This window comes from Dreissena polymorpha, chromosome 16 (assembly GCF_020536995.1).
Source record: "Dreissena polymorpha isolate Duluth1 chromosome 16, UMN_Dpol_1.0, whole genome shotgun sequence".
Lineage (NCBI taxonomy): Eukaryota > Metazoa > Mollusca > Bivalvia > Myida > Dreissenidae > Dreissena > Dreissena polymorpha.
In genome coordinates this window covers 44,078,132-44,100,630 of record NC_068370.1, presented here as the reverse complement: position 1 = coordinate 44,100,630, position 22,499 = coordinate 44,078,132, and the positions used below count along the sequence as shown (strand labels likewise).

At 36.8% G+C, this 22,499-nt stretch overlaps 1 protein-coding gene across 4 annotated transcripts in view; it reads right to left on the bottom strand.

Moving 5' to 3' along the window:
- LOC127862053 (2-iminobutanoate/2-iminopropanoate deaminase-like) overlaps positions 1-22,499 on the bottom strand; it is a 29,331-nt gene that overhangs the window by 5,003 nt on the left and 1,829 nt on the right. The window contains exons 1-3 of one of the 4 annotated variants that reach the window (XM_052401002.1): positions 1,920-2,072; positions 1,247-1,352; positions 410-464 (exon numbers count right to left, since the gene is read on the bottom strand). In XM_052401002.1, coding sequence (XP_052256962.1) covers positions 410-464; positions 1,247-1,352; positions 1,920-1,993 — 235 coding nt within the window. In that variant the 5' untranslated portion in view covers positions 1,994-2,072. Of the gene's footprint in view, positions 1-409; positions 465-1,246; positions 1,353-1,919; positions 2,073-8,989; positions 9,526-19,916; positions 20,026-21,910; positions 21,980-22,499 lie in introns of those variants that run through there. The other 3 variants (XM_052401000.1, XM_052401001.1, XM_052401003.1) reach the window with 3 other exon arrangements.

Sequence of the window (22,499 nt, the reverse complement as noted above, 5' to 3'; positions counted from 1 at the left end):
TTCAAAATTCGGTTCCAGCACTGAAAGAGTTAAAAGTCCTTGTAACAACAGGAAGAATGCATTTAAAACTCACTACTGGATACTATTAATTGTGTAAATACAGGTTTAAGTACACATTTATGAGCTTTCATACATAAAACAACACTTACAATATTGCAAACTTGACAGAAAAAACTTAATGGACAGAAAGAACTAATATATGCTGTTCAACATGCATGCAACATAGATATTTAACGGCATTATGCAATAGAATGTGTACAATAAAAGGGGCATTATTCAGAAATTTGTTTTGAAGAAAGAACATACTCTACATGAACAACTTCATATCATGAAGAACAAGTTTTTTCTACATTGAAAAGTGCTGGAGAAAGCCTCCAGGTAAGTTTTTGTCCATGGATTCATTGACTACCTTTGCTGTAGTCACTTCCAGCCTCAGCCAAAATAACACCCATGTTCTTCAAAACCTGTGGAAGAGAAATAAAGAGATGTGTTTGTCAGCAACTCAATGCACCCCCCCCCCATTGCGCCGCTTTGAAATAAAATTTCATTATATCATTTGGCAGGTTTAGAAATTATCTCCCTTTTAAAGCTTATTACTTCCCTTGGATTGCATTTTTTGACTTTTGACCTTGAAGAATGACTTTGGCCTTGACCTTTCACCACTCAAAATGTGCAGCTTTATTAGATACACATGCATGCCAAATATGAAATTGTTATCTTCAAAATTGCAAAATTATGGCCAATTTTAAAGTTTTCGGACGGACACACAGACTGACAGACGGACTGACGGACAGTTCAACTGCTATATGACACCCTACCGAGCGGCATAACAAGTGTAAGTCACAAAACACCAGCAGCACATACATTTACAGTCATATATGAAGTCATCTCATAGGTACACTTGGATAAAAGAAATATGTTGATATTAGAATAAAATAACATAATAAAGTCTGCAGAAAATTCTGTGCCTCAGAACTCAAAGATTATATAACCTTCTTCAATGTTCCAAAGCATGCATTAAAACCATTCCCACTCAATTGCAAATTAACATGGCTGTATGAAACCAGCATAAAACTAACTGGCAGTATGTTCAGGTTTTATGCTGTATGCTGCTCATCAGTACCTTAGGGTTGGAAATGGGGTCTTAAAAACTTAAATCTTTTACGTAAGGTCTTTAGTTTTCTATCCTTTTCTAAGGGACCACAAACAAGTCAAAATGCAAATCTGAGTGGCAAAGGGTTAACACCTGTTCACACTCTGCAACAACTCCTCCAGGTACAATAGTGCCGGTGTTGACATCCAGTCCGATCTGACCGGTGATGTACAGTGTGTGATTGACCAGCACTGCCTGACTATTAATAGAAAGAATCACATATATAAAGTTATGCTTGGTATAAATTGACAAACCAAATCAAATATTCATTTGAATGCCTTTCGACTTTTTCGGCTTTAAATGTTCAGTTTTAATGCTCAGTTTAGGTGTTTACTTGCAGATAATTCACAATTGGAATGAAAATAATGAAAATTTCCTTCCTTTTCAAAATTTTTCAGTGGTGATAAATATATATTTTCTAATGTAGTTTCTAGACTAAGTACACGTATTGCTGAATTTTAAATAGAATAATTACAGCCCAAAAGTACAAAATTAATTGCTAATTCAGTGTTTTGATTAAGAGGTCTAAGTGTCTTTATTAAAATAAACAGGGGTCTATGTTTCTTCAACAAAAATATTGAAAATAGGGGTCAAAGTGTCAATGGGTCGAAGAGTCATCTAAAATGGGTAGGTGTCAAAGTGTCAATTGGTTGAAGTGTCTTGCTACCCGAAAGCTCCAATGTTCTAATTAGTTTAACAATGTAAAAACGATATGACAACTACAAATGTGATCATTACATCGTTGAGAAACTTAATTTGATATCACCTGTATGGTCCGACAGCTCCTGGAGCCTTCGTGGGCTTGATAATCTTTCTTACGACTGATGCCATTCTTGACATTGCCTCCTACTTTTGGTTGAATTCTCTCCCTTGAAATATTTTAAGTAAGTCCAATCCAGCATGTCTGCGCCCAAGCGACATGGTCCGTAAAGAATAGTTAAATACGCAAAGTTGTTGATAATGTTGCATTTTGTGCGACCAATATAATAAGATAAAACTTTGGAATTGAAATTAAAAAACGCACACTCTTATTGTTGTAATGTTTCACTTGTTTAAGCCAAATAAATATTATGTCATGTAAATTATGAAAAAGAAAAAAAAAAAAATAAAATAAAAAAAAATTATGTCATGTAAATTCGCGATGCGGCACATTTGGGTTTGAGATGGTTGAGTAATTACCGCTGCTCACCATGTATTATGACAAACAATTCTGTGAATTTTAATATTTGCAAAATATTACTAAATTAGAGCGCACTAAAAATCAACGAAAACCTTGAAATTATGTTTCAATCAGAACCAATTTCTTGACCATACACTGATACAGGCATACTGTAAGTTAGTGTAAGACTTACCAGGAACTCGGAGCCAGGAGTATGGCAAGCGGTTCGACGCATAATCCCAAGAAACTAGGTTTCTCATGAGAACCTAGGTTCTCATAATGAGAACCTTGGTTCTCAGAATGAGAACCTAGGTTCTCATGAGAACCTAGGTTTTCAAATGAGAACCTTGGTTCTCATGAGAACCTAGGTTTTCAAATGAGAACCTAGGTTCTTGTGAAAACCTAGGATACCAAACGAGAACTTAAGTTCTCAGAATGAGAACCTAGGTTCTCATGAGAACCTAAGTTCTATGTGTCTATGAGAACCTAGGTTCTCATGAAAAACCTAGTTTCTCATGAGAACCTAGGTTCTCAAGCGTAAACCAAGGTTTTCAAATGAGAACCTAGGTTCTCATGAGAAACCTGGTTTCTTGGGATTTCATAAACCTTGGTTCTCGTGAGAACCTAGGTTCTCATGAGAACCTAGGTTCTCGTGAGAAACCTGGTTTCTTGGGATTTCGTAAACCAAGGTTCTCATGAGAACCTAGGTTCTCATGAGAAACCTAGTTTCTTGGGATTATGCGTCGAATCGCTTGCCATAATTAACCTCCAGTTGTCTCCCATTGCTTGGTACACGCTGGCGGCATATGTGTAAAATGAATAGAAATAGGCGTGAAACCGTGAATGTTTCTCCCCAAGAGCATTTTCTGAACAATGTTCAGACAATGCTCAGTAATATTCTACGAAACTTATCTGTTGAATATTTGTGACAACAGGCATTAGCCGTCGGTTACCGCTTCTTGTTCATGTTTCCGTGCATGGGTGTTCTTGAGGAATGAAATTAGTAAAGTAATCGGTCGACATTGGTCTGAACACGTTAATAAAAAATTGAACTGTTTATGAAATACATCTTTAATTGTAAATATGATTTTGAGACTAAAAATTCAGATCAATCGTTACATAATACATTGTTACAGCATTGAATGAGTTTCAAATATTCAGTTCCCTTGTTCGGGCCTCAAACGACTGTACGGTACAGTTTTCTATTTTAGGTACGTCTGTGACCTACATGTAGGAAGCAATCATTATGGTATAAAGTTTTATCTCTATTGATTATGTGTAATAATGTTTTATTCAATCGTAAGATATCGGCAACATTGCAAGAAAAACTTATGCGCTAAAGACTTTGCAAACATATTTCAATAACTTGAGATATCTGCAAAAATAAAGTTCTTAACGGCGTGTTTTCATTCTGTCCAGCCCGTGTGTAATCATATGTGAACCCCAGTGATCCTGCGCCCTGAATAATGTGTCCCGTATTCCAAACGAGCAAGTTTACGCCGTCCGACGCGTAATTCTGAAAACCTAGGGATCTAAAAACCTAGGTTCTCTGATAACCTAGGTTCTCATGGAACCTAGGTTCTCATGGAACCTAAGTTCTCTGAGAACCTAGGTTCTTAGAGAACCTAGGTTTTCAGAGAACCTAGGTTTTCAAAGAACCTAGGTTCTCAGAGAACCTAGGTTTTCAAAGAACCTAGGTTCTCATGAGAACCTAGGTTCTATGAGAACCTTGGTTCTCATAATGAGAACCTAGGTTCTCAAGAGAACCTAGGTTCTCAGAGAACCTAGGTTCTCAGAGAACCTATGGTTCCCAAATGAAAACCACGGATATGGCAAGCAGCTAGACGCATAATCCCAAGAAACTAGGTTTCTCATGAGAACTTAGGTTCTCATTCTGATTCTCAGGTTCTCATGAAAACCTAGGTTTTCAAATGAGAACCTAGGTTCTCATGAGAACCTAGGTTTTCAAATAAGAACCTAGGTTCTCATGAAAACCTAGGTTCTCATTTGAAAACTTGGGTTCTTGACGCCATGTGCAATCTTCAAGCGAGAACCTAGGTTCTCATTCTGAGAACCTAGGTTCTTATTTTGAGAACCTAGGTTCTCATGAGAAACCTAGTTTCTTGGGATTATGCGTCGAACCGCTTGCCATACAGGAGGTGCTTCTTATACTGCGGAAACCGAGGGTATATTGAGGTCTGGCAGCTTGTTGGTTAATTGGCCTGTAAATCTTAAATTTAAAAGTTGCACAATTCTTATGGAGTTGTATTGAAGTTTGAAAAGGATATTGCAAAGATATTGGATTTGCAAACACCTTTTTCATGTTTAGTGATGCACATTATGTGCCCTTGAACTTTTTGTGGCAGATGAATAAAATAATCCAAGTTTGTGGAACAAACCACTTTCACATTTTCAAGTGACTGAATTAAAACTTTAAATGTCATAATCATTACGTTAATTGTTCTTCATTACCTTCTGATTTATCATTTTTAACTGAAAGTACAGATAGTATTGTGGCATTTGTAACTGAGACATCTGATTCGAGCATTAGTACAGACAAAACGAATGTAAATGTAAGTACCAAAAGTTCATTTGTGGATTCATTAAAAATTGGCTTTACAAACATTGACAGTTTGTCAAATAAGGTTGCAGAGTTGGAAGCATTCTTAGCGAATGAAAATCCAGATATTTTTGGTATATGTGAAGTTTTCCCCAAATTTGCTCATGAGAAGCTGAGTGTTAATGACATTAAATTTTCCGGCTATGATGTGTTTTGTCCAATTACAGATGGAAGCAAGGGTGTTATGTTATTAGTAAAAAAAATACTGAAAGCTTCAAGTGTTGTTGCATTGGATTCAATTAAATATGCTGAACATGTCTGGTGTGATTTGAAACTAAAAGGGAAAGACAGTATTTTAATTGGCATGATTTACAGGAGTCCCAACTCTTATTGTGCCAACAACTTAAGACTGTTTGAATTAATCAACAAAGTCTGTAAATTAAAATATTCACATCATGTTATTATGATTATTATGGGAGATTTTAATTTCAAAGACATTAATTGGACAACTCTAGAGTGTAACTATGCCATTAACTCAGATGGTCATCAATTTTTTGATACAGTATTGGATTGTTTTCTTCATCAGCATGTAATGGAATGTACCGGTTTTAGAGAGGGTAATAATCCCAGCTGTCTGGATCTTTTATTCACTACCGATGAATCGACAGTACTGGATAACTCAGTTGTTGTGACATCGCCCATTGGTAAAAGTGATCATTCGGTTGTGTGCTGCAAACTGTGTGTATTTACGCATGATCTATCAGAACACCAAGAAAGGCGTCAATATTTCAAGGGCGACTATGAAAGTATAAGGGCTGATCTGTCCTCTGTGGACTGGGGCTCATTATTTACTAACAGCGATACAAACACTGCATGGACATTATTTAAAACTACTATTGAAGAGGTAACAACCAAACATATTCCACTTAAGTCAAATCGTAACATTGAAAATATTCGTTGTGCACAGTCACCATTGTGGTTGGATAAAAACGCTAGATTAGCAATACAGAAGAAAAATAAGTATTGGAAAAAGTACAAATACTCAAGATCACCTTAGCTTATCAGAATTATATGCAAGCAGCAGACAAGAGTGTGCAAAGGCAATAAAAATAGTAAAAAATCTTACGAGAAGAAAGTAGCTTCAGAAGTTAAAAACAATAGTAAGTCCTTCTGGAGGTATGTGAATTCCAAAAGGAAAACTAAAGACACTATCGGTGCATTGATAAAGCCTGATGATTCGGAGGCATAAACTAATGAAGAAAAGGCCAATGTTCTCAACACTTTTTTCAGCAGTGTATTTGTGAAAGCAGAGATTGAAACAGGAGAACACATAGAAGTCATGGATGACATTGAAATTTTAAATCACATAAGTTTTAGTGAAATTGAGGTTTTAAAAGTGTTGAAGTTAATAAACCCAGAAAAGTCACCAGGACCGGACTGTATTTATCCTAAAGTGCTTAGTGAAGCTACAAATGAGTTGGTTAAACCATTAACATTGCTTTTCAACAAATCATTGAATGAAGGAGTTATTCCAGAGGATTGGAGTAAGGCCATTGTGTCGCCTATTTTCAAAAAAGGAAACAAAAAAGACCCATCAAACTATAGACCTGTTAGTTTAACATCAGTTGTATGCAAGCTTTGTGAAAACTTGTTTAGAGAAAAATTAACAGTTCATATGGTTTCCAATAGACTTTTTGCAGATGCTCAATATGGTTTCATGTCAGGACGTTCTTGTATTATTCAGCTTCTAGAAATGTTTGATGAATGGGCACATTGCAAGACTCTGGAGTACCAATAGGTATTATTTATCTTGATTTTGCTAAAGCGTTTGACCGTGAATCTCATGATTTGCTGCTGTTTAAGCTGAAAAAAATTGGAATTGTAGGTCAACTTTTCAACTGAATGAAAGACTTTTCACATAACAGGACACAGTGTGTGCGGGTTGGTTCATCTGTTTCTTCATGGGCTGATGTAGTAAGTGGAGTACCCCAAGGAAGTGTACTAGGTCCAATTCTATTTCTCTGCTTTATCAATGACTTGCCTGATGTTGTCTCTGGAATAGTAAAAACCTTTGCTGATGATACTAAATTATATTCACAAGTTCCCAATATTGAAGAAAGTGAAAATCTTCTGGTCGATCTGGACAAACTTTGTGACTGGAGTGAAAAGTGGAAATTGTCCTTTAATGCCTATAAATGTAAGGTCATGAACATAGGAAGTAATGAAGAAGTGTTCAGATACTCTATGAGAGAGAAGGATGGAAATTTTGTTTATGTTGAATCTGTGACAAATGAGAAAGATTTGGGAATAACTTTTGATAATAAGCACAATTTTGATCAACACATTTCTAATATCACATGTTAAGCACAAAGAATTCTAGGATTGATACACCGAACATTTGAATATCTTGACAAAGACATGTTTAATCATTTATACAAATCACTTGTTCGACCCACATTGGAATATGGATCTGGTGTATGGTCTCCACATTTGAAAAAACATATTAAGAAAATTGAAGATATTCAACGAAGAGCTACCAAAAACGTTTAATAAAAAATACTGAATACGTTATAGACATTTAAATGTCGCAATATATTATGTCAATCTTTTGAAATAATGAAAAAACACGCATATGTTCTTAGTATCGTGTTTTACCAATTCATTTAAACTCGATTGCATCGAAGACTTGGCGAAATATCGAGTCCATTTTGGGTTTAAACCATTACTTGGTGTCCACAGTGGGGCCCCGTCTTTAGAGCGATCACCATAGATATCCAAAGCGACATTTGTGTATAGTAGTCATATTAGAGCACCATAATAACATTGCGTTTTAAATAAATGAGATTTGCTCGTACATTAGTGTAGTTGTATTTGTAGGTAATTTAAACTTACCTGTTTGTATGTCACATTATTTACACATTTGAGTACTAAAAAATCTATTGAAGAGACGGACCCACATTTTAATCGACAGGACTGTATATTGATAATGTTTTCGTCGCAATTAAGTGATAAAACGGCTAAAGGATCGTTATGATCTTAATGAGCACGACCCTTCCCAACCTTGAACATTTCCAGACAAAAGACGAATGATGGTTTCCTTTTTACACGTGCGTGTTCTTACCCTGCTCGCACGTGCCATGCCTACGCCGTCCACCTGTGATCCCGCAGGAGTTCTTCTGAAGGAAATTAAAAATTTAAAATGACGTCTGCTTCTTTCACGAACTCGAGAAATAACTTCCCGCCGCGCGCGCTGCCACGTGTCGTACAGGATGGGGGTAAATGGATCGGGGCTCTCCGATTGGATGAAACACCTGCGCAGAACGGCTCCATTTTCATTGTTTAAAACTCGGATCTGGTGGGATTTTACTCTTGAAATTTCTAGTAAATTATTTTTTTAAACAGAAACACAAGAAATGAGTATTGCGGCATTGGTCCCCATGAGACGTTGACAGATAAGAGCTCCATAATTCCCACATTTATTATTAGCGGATAACACGCGTTTCGTCAATTTATGATTAATTTTGTTCATGATTAGTTTATTCGTCGTCATATGAACTTCATAGTGTTGTTACCATAAAATACGTTGATATCAAAACGCTTTAATATTGGGTGTCTAATCATTTTATCTAATAAACTTTGCGTACAAAAATTACGTATAATTCTCCAAAATGATGGGCATAAATCAAGACGCTTTGTCCACATGAAGCAAGGTCTAAAGGCGCGGACAGACCAATGTGTTTGTATAAGTCCATGTATTTTGTAATGTCATACAGTGGCTCGTTTGTTTTCATCTATTTCAATATTTCGGAATCGAAGAAGCATTGTTAACGCATTTTCGGAATCGAAGAAGCATAGTAAGAATTGTGCGCTTTTGATAACATAGTAATGATTGTCATATGAGGCACCTACTTCAGAAACCAAAGATAGTTACATACACTACATCTCACTGTCCAAATTTATGGAAGAAACGTTCGACCGTTGTAAAATCACAGACGTTTTCGATTTTGAGTATTAAAATACCAGTTTACGGATTATGCGCATACCGATCTGAATGTCAGATTGCAGCAAAATATCACCAGGTTATTGTCTCACAGGTTAAAGGGCTACAACTCTTACAACAATTTTAAATACTTTAATAGTTGAGCATTCAAAATAAGAAAATTATGACATTTGTATTAACGTACACTAAAATCTTTTATAAATAATTTTACCACATTAACCAATAATTACCATTACTATTAAAGTATTATACACACTTTTATGCATTTATAGACAACAAAACCATTCCATACATTAAACTGACGCATATTTTTAACCATGGAAACAATTCATAATGGTGTGAAAGAACTAAACAGATTTTGTTTCCTTTTTCAAATAAAAAATAGCAATTAAAAATTGTTTATCATTTCATTTAAATCTAATTAAACATACCTATCGTTGTTTTAGATAAAAAAAAGTTTCTAATGTAAATCAAAACTTATTGCACACACACCACAAACACAAACATACTTATTCTATGACCAAACTTAAATGCCTGACACCAAAATGCCTTTCATTACAAATACTGAAAACTGTGGTCCTTTGATTGGGCAGCCCCTATTCATCCTTGACATCCCCAACAATTGCAACGGCTTCAATCTCCACTTTGGCTCCCTACGAAAAGCAAGAATTTCGAAATGTTAGGCAAGTACATTTAGAAAAATTAATTTTCTGCTGCATAACAGTTAAAGGCATTTTTTAAATGGACTTGAACATTAATCCAGGTCTAATGTGTCAGATGGCAATCCAAGGAATGGTGGATCCAGTATAATACCTCCATTATCCCCTGCCCCCTCTACTTTTAAACTTTATTGTATTATAATGTGGGTAAAATTATCTGATTATCATTCAGATACTGTTACATACTCGATCTTTTTGAATACATAAATTAAGCTGATAGATGTACCTGGAATACTAGCTGATACAAGCAAATGGAATACTAGCTTATACAAGTACATGGAATACTAGCTAATACAAGTACATGGGGTACTAGCTGATACAAGTACAAATGTACATGGAATACTAGCTGATACAAGTACATGGGGTTCTAGCTGATACAAGTACATGGGGTACTAGCTGATACAAGTACATCGGGTACTTGCTGATACAAGTACATGGAGTACTAGCTGACACAAGTACATGTGGTACTAGCTGATACAAGTACGTGAAGTACCAGCTGACACAAGTACATGGGTAATAGCTGATACAAGTACATGGAGTACTAGCTGACACAAGTACATGGGATACTAGCTGATACAAGTTCAGGGATTACTAGCTGATACAAGTACACGGGGTACTAGCTGATACAAGTACATAGAGTGCTTGCTGATACAAGTACAGGGAGTACTAGCTGATACAAGTACATGGGGTACTAGCTGATACAAGTACACGGAGAACAAGCTGATACAAGTACAGGAAGTAAAATGATACAAGTACATGGGGTACTAGCTGATACAAGAACATGGAGAACTAGCTGATACAAGTACATGGGGTACTAGCTGATACAAGAACATGGAGTACTATCTGATACAAGTACATGGGTTACTAGCTGATACAAGTACATGGGTTACTAGCTGATACAAGTACATGGAGAACTAGCTGATACAAGTACATGGAGTACTAGCTGATACAAGCACATGGAGTCCTAGCTGATACAAGTACATGGAGTTTTGGCTGATACAAGTACATAGAGTACTAGCTGATACAAGTACATGGGGTACTAGCTGATACAAGTACATGGGGTACTAGCTGATACAAGTACATGGAGAACTAGCTGATACAAGCACATGTCGTACTAGCTGATACAAGTACATGGGGAACTAGCTGATAGAAGTACATGGGGTTCTAGCTGATACAAGTACATGGGGAACTAGCTGATACAAGTACATGGAGTACTAGCTGATACAAGTACATGGAGTACTAGCGGATACAAGTACATGGGATACTAGCTGATACAAGTACATTGGGTACTAGCTGATACAAGTACAGGGAGTACTAGCTGATACAAGTTCATGGATAACTAGCTGATACAAGTTCATGGAGTACTAGCTGATACAAGTACACGGAGTACTAGCTGATACAAGTACATGGGGTGCTAGCTGATACAAGTTCATGGATAACTAGCTGGTACAAGTACATGGAGTACTAGCTGATACAAGTACATTGAGTACTAGCTGATGCAATTACATGGAATACTAGCTGATCCAAGTACATGGAGTGCTAGCTGATACAAGTACATGGAGTACTAGCTGATACAAGTACACGGAGTACCAGCTGATACAAGTATATGGGGTACAAGCTGATACAAGTACATGGGGTACTAGCTGATACAAGTACATGAAGTACTAGCTGATACAAGTGCATGGAGTACTAGCTGATACAAGTACATGAAGTACTAGCTGATACAAGTACATGGAGTACTTGCTGATACAAGTGCATGGAGTACTAGCTGATACAAGTGCATGAAGTACTAGCTGATACAAGTACATGGAGTACTAGCTGATACAAGTACATGGGGTACTAGCTGATAAAAGTACACGAAGTACTATCTGATTCAAGTACATGGAGTACTAGGAGATACAACTACATGGAGTACTAGCTGATACAAGTACATGTGATACAAGCTGATACAAGTACAATGGGTACTAGCTGATACAAGTACATGAAGTAGTAGCTGATTCAAGTACATGGAGTACTAGCTGATACAAGTGCATGGAACACTAGCTGATACAAGTACATTGAGTACTAGCTGATACAAGTACATGGGGTACTAGCTGATACAAGTACATTGAACACTAGCTGATACAATTACATTGGGTACTAGCTGATACAAGTGCATGAATTACTAGCTGATACAAGTACATGAAGTACTAGCAGATACAAGTCCATGGAGTGCTAGCTGATACAAGTACATGGAGAACTAGCTGATACAAGAACATGAAGTACTAGCTGATACAAGTGCATGGAGTACTAGCTGATACAAGTACATGGAGTACTAGCTGATACAAGTACATGGAACACTAGCTGATACAAGTACATGGGGTACTAGCTGATACAAGTACATGGAGTACTAGCTGATACAAGTACATGGAGTACTAGCTGATACAAGTATATGGAGAACTAGCTGATACAAGTACATGGAGTACTAGCTGATACAAGTACATGGAATACTAGCTGATACAAGTACATGGAGTACTAGCTGAAACAAGTACATGGAGAACTAGCTGATACACGTACATGGAGTACTAGCTGATACAATTACATGGAATACTAGCTGATACAAGTACATGGAGTACTAGCTGATACAAGTACATGGAGAACTAGCTGATACAAGTACATGGAGTACTATCTGATACACATACATGGAGTACTAGCTGATACAAATACATGGAGTACTAGCTGATACACATACATGGAGTACTAGCTGATACACATATTTGGATTACTAGCTGATACACATACATGGAGTACTAGCTGATACAAGTACATGGAGTACTAGCTGATACACATACATGGAGTAATATCTGATACAAGTACATGGAGAACTTGCTGATACACATACATGGAGTACTATCTGATACAAGTACATGTACATGGAGTACTAGCTGATACACATACATGGAGTACTAGCTGATACATGTACATGGAATACTATCTGATACAAGTACATGGAGTACTAGCTGATACTAGTACATGGAACACTAGCTGATACAAGTACATTGAGTACTAGCTGAAACAAGTACATGAAGTTCTAGCTGATTCAAGTACATGAAGTACTAGCTGATACAAGTGCATGAAGTACTAGCTGATACAAGTACATGGAGTACTAGCTGATTCAAGTACATGGAACACTAGCTGATACAAGTACATGAAGTACTAGCTGATAGAAGTACATGAAGTACTAGCTGAAACAAGTGCATGAAGTACTAGCTGATTCAAGTACATGAAGTACTAGCTGATACAAGTACATGGAACACTAGCTGATACAAGTACATGAAGTACTAGCTGATTCAAGTACATGAAGTACTAGCTGATACAAGTACATGGAACACTAGCTGATACAAGTACATTGAGTACTAGCTGAAACAAGTACATGAAGTACTAGCTGATACAAGTACATGAAGTACTAGCTGATACAAGTGCATGAAGTACTAGCTGAAACAAGTACACAAAGTACTAGCTGATTCAAGTACATGAAGTACTAGCTGATTCAAGTACATGGAGTACTAGCTGATACAAGTACATGGAGTACTAGCTGATACAAGTACATGTAGTACTAGCTGATTTAAGTACATGGAGAACTAGCTGATACAAGTACATGGAATACTATATGATACAAGTACATGGAGTACTAGCTGAAACAAGTACATGGAGTACTAGCTGAAACAAGTACATGGAGTACTATCTGATACAAGTGCATGAAGTACTAGCTGATACAAGTACATGGAGTACTAGCTGATACAAGTACATGGGGTACTAGCTGATATAAGTACACGAAGTACTATCTGATTCAAGTACATGGAGTACTAGGGGATACAACTACATGGAGTACTAGCTGATACAAGTACATGTGATACAAGCTGATACAAGTACATGGGGTAATATCTGATTCAAGTACATGAAGTAGTAGCTGATACACATGCATGGAGTACTAGCTGATACAAGTACATGGAGTACTAGCTGATACAATTACATTGAGTACTAGCTGATACAAGTACATGGGGTACTAGCTGATACAAGTACATGGAACACTAGCTGATACAATTACATTGGGTTCTAGCTGATACATTGAGTACTAGCTGATACAAGTACATGGAGTACTAGCTGATACAAGTACATGGCGTACTAGCTGATACAAGTACATGGAGAACTAGCTGATACAAGTACATGGAGTACTAGCTGATACAAGTACATGGAATACTAGCTGATACAAGTACATGGAGTACTAGCTGATACAAGTACAAGTAGTACTAGCTGATACAAGTACATGAGTACTAGCTGATACAAGTGCATGGAGTACTAGCTGATACAAGTGCATGAAGTACTAGCTGATACAAGTACATGATGTACTAGCTGATACAAGTGCATGGAGTACTAGCTGATACAAGTACAGAAAGTACTAGCTGATACAAGTACATGGAGTACTTGCTGATACAAGTGCATGGAGTACTAGCTGATACAAGTGCATGAAGTTCTAGCTGATACAAGTACATGGAGTACTAGCTGATACAAGTACATGGAGTACTAGCTGATAAAAGTACATGAAGTACTATCTGATTCAAGTACATGGAGTACTAGGGGATACAACTACATGGAGTACTAGCTGATACAAGTTCATGTGATACAAGCTGATACACGTACAATGGGTACTAGCTGATACAAGTACATGAAGTAGTAGCTGATTCAAGTACATGGAGTACTAGCTGATACAAGTACATGGAACACTAGCTGATACAAGTACATTACGTACTAGCTGATACAAGTACATGGGGTACTAGCTGATACAAGTACATTGAACACTAGCTGATACAATTACATTGGGTACTAGCTGATACAAGTGCATGGAGTACTAGCTGATACAAGTACATGGTGTACTAGCTGATACAAGTACATGGAGTGCTAGCTGATACAAGTACATGGAGAACTAGCTGATACAAGAACATGAAGTACTAGCTGATACAAGTGCATGGAGTACTAGCTAATACAAGTACATGGAGTACTAGCTGATACAAGTACATGGAACACTAGCTGATACAAGTACATGGGGTACTAGCTGATACAAGTACATGGAGTACTAGCTGATACAAGTACATGGAGTACTAGCTGATACAAGTACATGGAGAACTAGCTGATACAAGTTCATGTTGTACTAGCTGATACAAGTACATGGAATACTAGCTGATACAAGTACATGGAGTACTAGCTGATACAAGTACATGGAGAACTAGCTGATACAAGTACATGGAATACTAGCTGATACAAGTACATGGAGTACTAGCTGATACAAGTACATGGAGAACTAGCTGATACAAGTACATGGAGTACTAGCTGATACACATACATGGAGTACTAGCTGATACACATACTTTGAGTACTAGCTGATACACATACATGGAGTACTAGCTGATACAAATACATTGAGCACTAGCTGATGCACATGCATAAAGTTCTAGCTGATACACATACATAAAGTACTAGCTAAAACACATACATGGAGTACTATCTGATACAAGTACATGGAGTACTAGCTGATATACATACATGGAGTAATATCTGATACAAGTACTTGGAGTACTAGCTGATACACATACATGGAGTACTATCTGATACAAGTACATGTTCATTGAGTACTAGCTGATACACATACATGGAGTACTAGCTGATACTAGTACATGGAATACTATCTGATACAAGTACATTGAGTACTAGCTGATACAAGTACATGGAGTACTAGCTGATACAAGTACATGGGGTACTAGCTGATACAAGTACATGGAGTACTATCTGATACTAGTACATGGGATACTATCTGATACAAGTACATTGAGTACTAGCTGATACAAGTACATGAAGTACTAGCTGATACTAGTACATGGGATACTATCTGATACAAGTACATTGAGTACTAGCTGATAAAAGTGCATGAAGTACTAGCTGATACAAGTGCATGCAGTACTAGCTGATACAAGTACATGAAGTACTAGCTGATACAAGTGCATGAAGTACTAGCTGATACAAGTACATGAAACACTAGCTGATACAAGTACATGGAGTACTAGCTGATACAAGTACATGAAGTACTAGCTGATACAAGTACATGGAGTACTAGCTGATACAAGTACATGGAGTACTAGCTGATACAAGTACATGGAGTACTAGCTGATACAAGTACATGGAGAACTAGCTGATACAAGTACATGGAGTACTAGCTGATACAAGTACATGGAGTACTAGCTGATACAAGTACATGGAGTACTAGCTGATACAAGTACATGAAGTACTAGCTGATACAAGTGCATGAAGTACTAGCTGATACAAGTGCATGCAGTACTAGCTGATACAAGTACATGCAGTACTAGCTGATACAAGTACATGCAGTACTAGCTGATACAAGTGCATGCAGTACTAGCTGATACAAGTACATGAAGTACTAGCTGATACAAGTGCATGCAGTACTAGCTGATACAAGTGCATGCAGAACTAGCTGATAAAAGTACATGGAGTGCTAGCTGATACAAGTACATGGAGAACTATCTGATACTAGTACATGGAATACTATCTGATACAAGTACATTGAGTACTAGCTGATACAAGTACATGAAGTACTAGCTGATACAAGTGCATGAAGTACTAGCTGATAAAAGTACATGGAGTGCTAGCTGATACAAGTACATGGAGAACTAGCTGATACAAGAACATGAAGTACTAGCTGATACAAGTGCACGGAGTACTAGCTGATACAAGTACATGGTGTACTAGCTGATACAAGTACATGGAACACTAGCTGATACAATTACATTGGGTACTAGCTGATACAAGTGCATGGAGTACTAGCTGATACAAGTACATGAAGTACTAGCTGATACAAGTACATGGAGTGCTAGCTTATACAAGTACATGGAGAACTAGCTGATACAAGAACATGAACTACTAGCTGATACAAGTGCATGGAGTACTAGCTGATACAAGTACTTGGAGTACTAGCTGATACAAGTACATGGAACACTAGCTGATACAAGTACATGGGGTACTAGCTGATACAAGTACATGGAGTACTAGCTGATACAAGTACATGGAGTACTAGCTGATACAAGTACATGGAGAACTAGCTGATACAAGTACATGGAGTACTAGCTGATACTAGTACATGGAACACTAGCTGATTTAAGTACATTGAGTACTAGCTGATACAAGTATATTGAGAACTAGCTGATTCAAGTACATTGAGTACTAGCTGATACAAGTACATTAAGTACTAGCTGATTCAAGTACATGAAGTACTAGCTGATACAAGTACATGAAGTACTAGCTGATTCAAGTACATTGAGTACTAGCTGATACAAGTACATTGAGTACTAGCTGATTCAAGTACATGAAGTACTAGCTGATACAAGTGCATGGAGAACTAGCTGATACAAGTACATGGAGTACTAGCTGATACACATACATGGAGTACTAGCTGATACACATACTTTGAGTACTAGCTGATACACATACATGGAGTACTAGCTGATACAAATACATTGAGCACTAGCTGATGCACATGCATAAAGTTCTAGCTGATACACATACATAAAGTACTAGCTAAAACACATACATGGAGTACTATCTGATACAAGTACATGGAGTACTAGCTGATATACATACATGGAGTAATATCTGATACAAGTACTTGGAGTACTAGCTGATACACATACATGGAGTACTATCTGATACAAGTACATGTTCATTGAGTACTAGCTGATACACATACATGGAGTACTAGCTGATACTAGTACATGGAATACTATCTGATACAAGTACATTGAGTACTAGCTGATACAAGTACATGGAGAACTAGCTGATACAAGTACATGGAGTACTATCTGATACTAGTACATGGGATACTATCTGATACAAGTACATTGAGTACTAGCTGATACAAGTACATGAAGTACTAGCTGATACTAGTACATGGGATACTATCTGATACAAGTACATTGAGTACTAGCTGATAAAAGTGCATGAAGTACTAGGTGATACAAGTGCATACAGTACTAGCTGATACAAGTACATGAAGTACTAGCTGATACAAGTGCATGAAGTACTAGCTGATACAAGTACATGAAACACTAGCTGATACAAGTACATGGAGTACTAGCTGATACAAGTACATGAAGTACTAGCTGATACAAGTACATGGAGTACTAGCTGATACAAGTACATGGAGTACTAGCTGATACAAGTACATGGAGTACTAGCTGATACAAGTACATGGAGAACTAGCTGATACAAGTACATGGAGTACTAGCTGATACAAGTACATGGAGTACTAGCTGATACAAGTACATGGAGTACTAGCTGATACAAGTACATGAAGTACTAGCTGATACAAGTGCATGAAGTACTAGCTGATACAAGTGCGTGCAGTACTAGCTGATACAAGTACATGCAGTACTAGCTGATACAAGTACATGCAGTACTAGCTGATACAAGTGCATGCAGTACTAGCTGATACAAGTACATGAAGTACTAGCTGATACAAGTGCATGCAGTACTAGCTGATACAAGTGCATGCAGAACTAGCTGATAAAAGTACATGGAGTGCTAGCTGATACAAGTACATGGAGAACTATCTGATACTAGTACATGGAATACTATCTGATACAAGTACATTGAGTACTAGCTGATACAAGTACATGAAGTACTAGCTGATACAAGTGCATGAAGTACTAGCTGATAAAAGTACATGGAGTGCTAGCTGATACAAGTACATGGAGAACTAGCTGATACAAGAACATGAAGTACTAGCTGATACAAGTGCACGGAGTACTAGCTGATACAAGTACATGGTGTACTAGCTGATACAAGTACATGGAACACTAGCTGATACAATTACATTGGGTACTAGCTGATACAAGTGCATGGAGTACTAGCTGATACAAGTACATGAAGTACTAGCTGATACAAGTACATGGAGTGCTAGCTTATACAAGTACATGGAGAACTAGCTGATACAAGAACATGAACTACTAGCTGATACAAGTGCATGGAGTACTAGCTGATACAAGTACTTGGAGTACTAGCTGATACAAGTACATGGAACACTAGCTGATACAAGTACATGGGGTACTAGCTGATACAAGTACATGGAGTACTAGCTGATACAAGTACATGGAGTACTAGCTGATACAAGTACATGGAGAACTAGCTGATACAAGTACATGGAGTACTAGCTGATACTAGTACATGGAACACTAGCTGATTTAAGTACATTGAGTACTAGCTGATACAAGTATATTGAGAACTAGCTGATTCAAGTACATTGAGTACTAGCTGATACAAGTACATTAAGTACTAGCTGATTCAAGTACATGAAGTACTAGCTGATACAAGTACATGAAGTACTAGCTGATTCAAGTACATTGAGTACTAGCTGATACAAGTACATTGAGTACTAGCTGATTCAAGTACATGAAGTACTAGCTGATACAAGTACATGGAGTACTAGCTGATACAAGTACATTGAGTACTAGGTGATACAAGTACATGGAGTACTAGCTGATACAAGTACATTATTAATAGTAATGGTATTATGATGTCCTCTGGAAAAGGTATTTTCCAAAAATCATGTACATGAACATCAGCATGGATAAGAAACTTATCATACCCGGTAGATTTCCCTAATAATACACACCACAGAAGTCACAATACTTAATTTAAAGCCATTATATATGCTCCCTCTTTGAAAACAGGGCTTCTTGCATGTGCATGGTGTCTTCCCAGATAAGAGTGTGCAGTTTGCACAGGCTAATCAGGGACGAAACTTTCTGCCTAAAATCGATTTTATAAAAAGACTAACTTAAAACAAATAATTCACTAAAAGCTGACAATGTCGTCCCTGATTAGCCTGTGCGAACTTCACAGGCTAATCTTGTACGGCATTTTCATGCATTAAGCCCAGCTTTCCCAGAGCAAGCCTCACACAGTGAACAACAAACTCTCGGCAAGTCTTTGACTGCATAGTCTCACAATAACAAAGTGAACAACAAACTCTCGGCAAGTCTTTGACTGCATAGTCTCACAATAACAAAGTGAACAACAAACCCTGGGCAAGTCTTTGACTGAGTCTCACAATAACAAAGTGAACAACAAACCCTGGGCAAGTCTTTGACTGAGTCTCACAATAACAAAGTGAACAACAAACCCTGGGCAAGTCTTTGACTGAGTCTCACAATAACAAAGTGAACAACAAACCCTGGGCAAGTCTTTGACTGAGTCTCACAATAACAAAGTGAACAACAAACCCTGGGCAAGTCTTTGACTGAGTCTCACAATAACAAAGTGAACAACAAACCCTGGGCAAGTCTTTGACTGCATAGCATGCTCTTGCAGGCAGTTTGTCAGTAGTAAAGACTGAAAAAAAACATGATAAAAAAAACATAAAAATATACATGTACTGTAACGGTTATTCAGACAGACCTAAAAAATATCTTTACATATGGACACAGAATTATAAAGTGTACAAGTTCATCATGTTCACTTAAAATAGATATATTTTTTGTACATGTTTGATGAAGAAAGGGACCTACAACATTTTTGAATACACAATTTATGCAAGTGTCCTTTCTAAACAGGAAAAAAGAACATTTAGAAAAAAAGTAAATACTAGAAGTTTGGTGCAATCTTTCATGAACAAAGAAAGTTATAAACATAACCGTAATACATGACACAGTAAATCAAAGTACTGATGTGACGATGCTTTTGAAGAGGATTGATATAAAAGCTTCTATTTAAGTTTATCTACATCACCACAATTGTGTATGTGGGTACTAAAATTTTGGGTAGGAAAAAAATGGGTACGAAAATTTTGGGTACAAAAATTATGCCAAAAAAAATGAAGTACGTAAAAAGATTTGGTTACGAAAAATATTTCGGTAAAAAAAAAATTGGGTACGAAAAGAAATTTGGTTACGAGCAAAAATTTGGGTACGAAAAACAAATTGGGTACGAAAAAAATTGGGTACGAAAAATGTAGGGTACGAAAAAAAATTGGGGGGGTGCGGGGAAGTAGTACCCGTGGGGAACTTGATCCTTTCAGCGAAACTGGGAGGTGGGTTACATTCTCGATCAAATATAACAAGAAATATCTTTAAAAAGGTATTCGACGTGTATTTTTTGTACTACTTATATTAAAAAACTGTCTGTTACAGTAAAACGTGTGTGGGTTATAACATTACGTTTCAGCATATAAATTCAAAACTTGACATGCTCTTTAATTACACCATGCTCTTTAATTTCACATGTATATCATACCAAACTTAATATTTCGTTGTTTCCTTTCCTAAGTTAATGATGCTATGTGTACGGACGTGATTTCACAATCCCATGTGCATGAACATATACTTTTTCTCTTTTGATTATTTTTCTTTTTCTCTAATTCAATAAGCTTAGGCATGTTTGTTTGTTAAGTACGGCAATAATTTCATGATGATTCCCGATCGAAAGTGGGTATGAGCACATAGTCGTAAGAGCACTTGAATACGTGAGTTCGCCCATGAACACATGGTAAGGTTAACTAAATCTCCGCGATATGACCTAATTTGTGTTTAAAACAGCAAACAATATCCAACAAACGAATGAATTGTCAAACATTGTATGTGCACTGATGTGGCTCTGTAATTTCTGTTTGAAAAGTTTATTAAATATGCAAAATGAGAAAGCACTCAGAAGAGCGATTACCACAGATATGATACAGCTATTATGCTGTTTATATACCATAGTCACTACAACTTTTACAAATGGCAGGTTCGAAATAATTTGTTTTCTTTACACTCATGATCGCGTTGAAAGTTAATTATACACGTTTTAATTCGCAATTTATTTACTAAATCACGACAAATGTCAAATACAATACAGAAAATGCATAGTTGTTTCATTGATCTATAAACATATAATGGATTGAATATAACTGATTTAAAATTAACGTTTTTAAACTCTTATTAAATCTTTTCCCAGAATATGCTGTCCTATTTATAGCTGAGCTTCCTATACCTTTATCAATGATAATCCGCAAGGTATGCCGATTAGAAAAATCGAGCTATCTCAATCGGACTGGCTCGGTCTTTTACATAGGTTGCCATTGTGAAGAATTTTTTCATGATATGATAACTTAGACGATGCTTCGCAGCATCGTCAAAAAGCGTCAAAGAAACAGGCCCATATCAAATGCAATTGTATTTTTTGTCAAATACATATTTTAAAGAAATTGCCTTAACAATAATAACGGTTAATCTCTTACATTTTAAGTAGACCTCATTAACTGCATTAAAGTTCCCAATGTCATCCAACAGAACAGTGCATTTGACAACTGCAACAGATAAGCAAATACACAATAAATTAGGCCTTTGCATGCTGGGAAATTTGTTGTCTGCTAAAATGTTGTCTGCTGAATTTCTAAAATTAGCATTTTCTTCGATTTTTTTGTCAAAGAATACTATTAGAATAGCAAATAGTTTTGATCCTGATGAGATGGCATGTTCTATGAAGGTCTCATCTGGATCCAAACTGTTTGCAAAGGCCTTCAAAATTCGGTTCCAGCACTGAAAGACTTAAAAGTCCTTGTAACAACAGGAAGAATGCATTTAAAACTCACTACTGGATACTATTAAGTGTGTAAATACAGGTTTTAGTACACATGTATGAGCTTTCATACATAAAACAACAATTAAAATATTGCAAACTTGACAGAAAAAAACTTAATGGACAGAAAGAACTAATATATGCTGTTCAACATGCATGCAACATAGATATTTAACGGCATTATGCAATAGAATGTGTACAATAAAAGGGGCATTATTCAGAAATTTGTTTTGAAGAAAGAAAATACT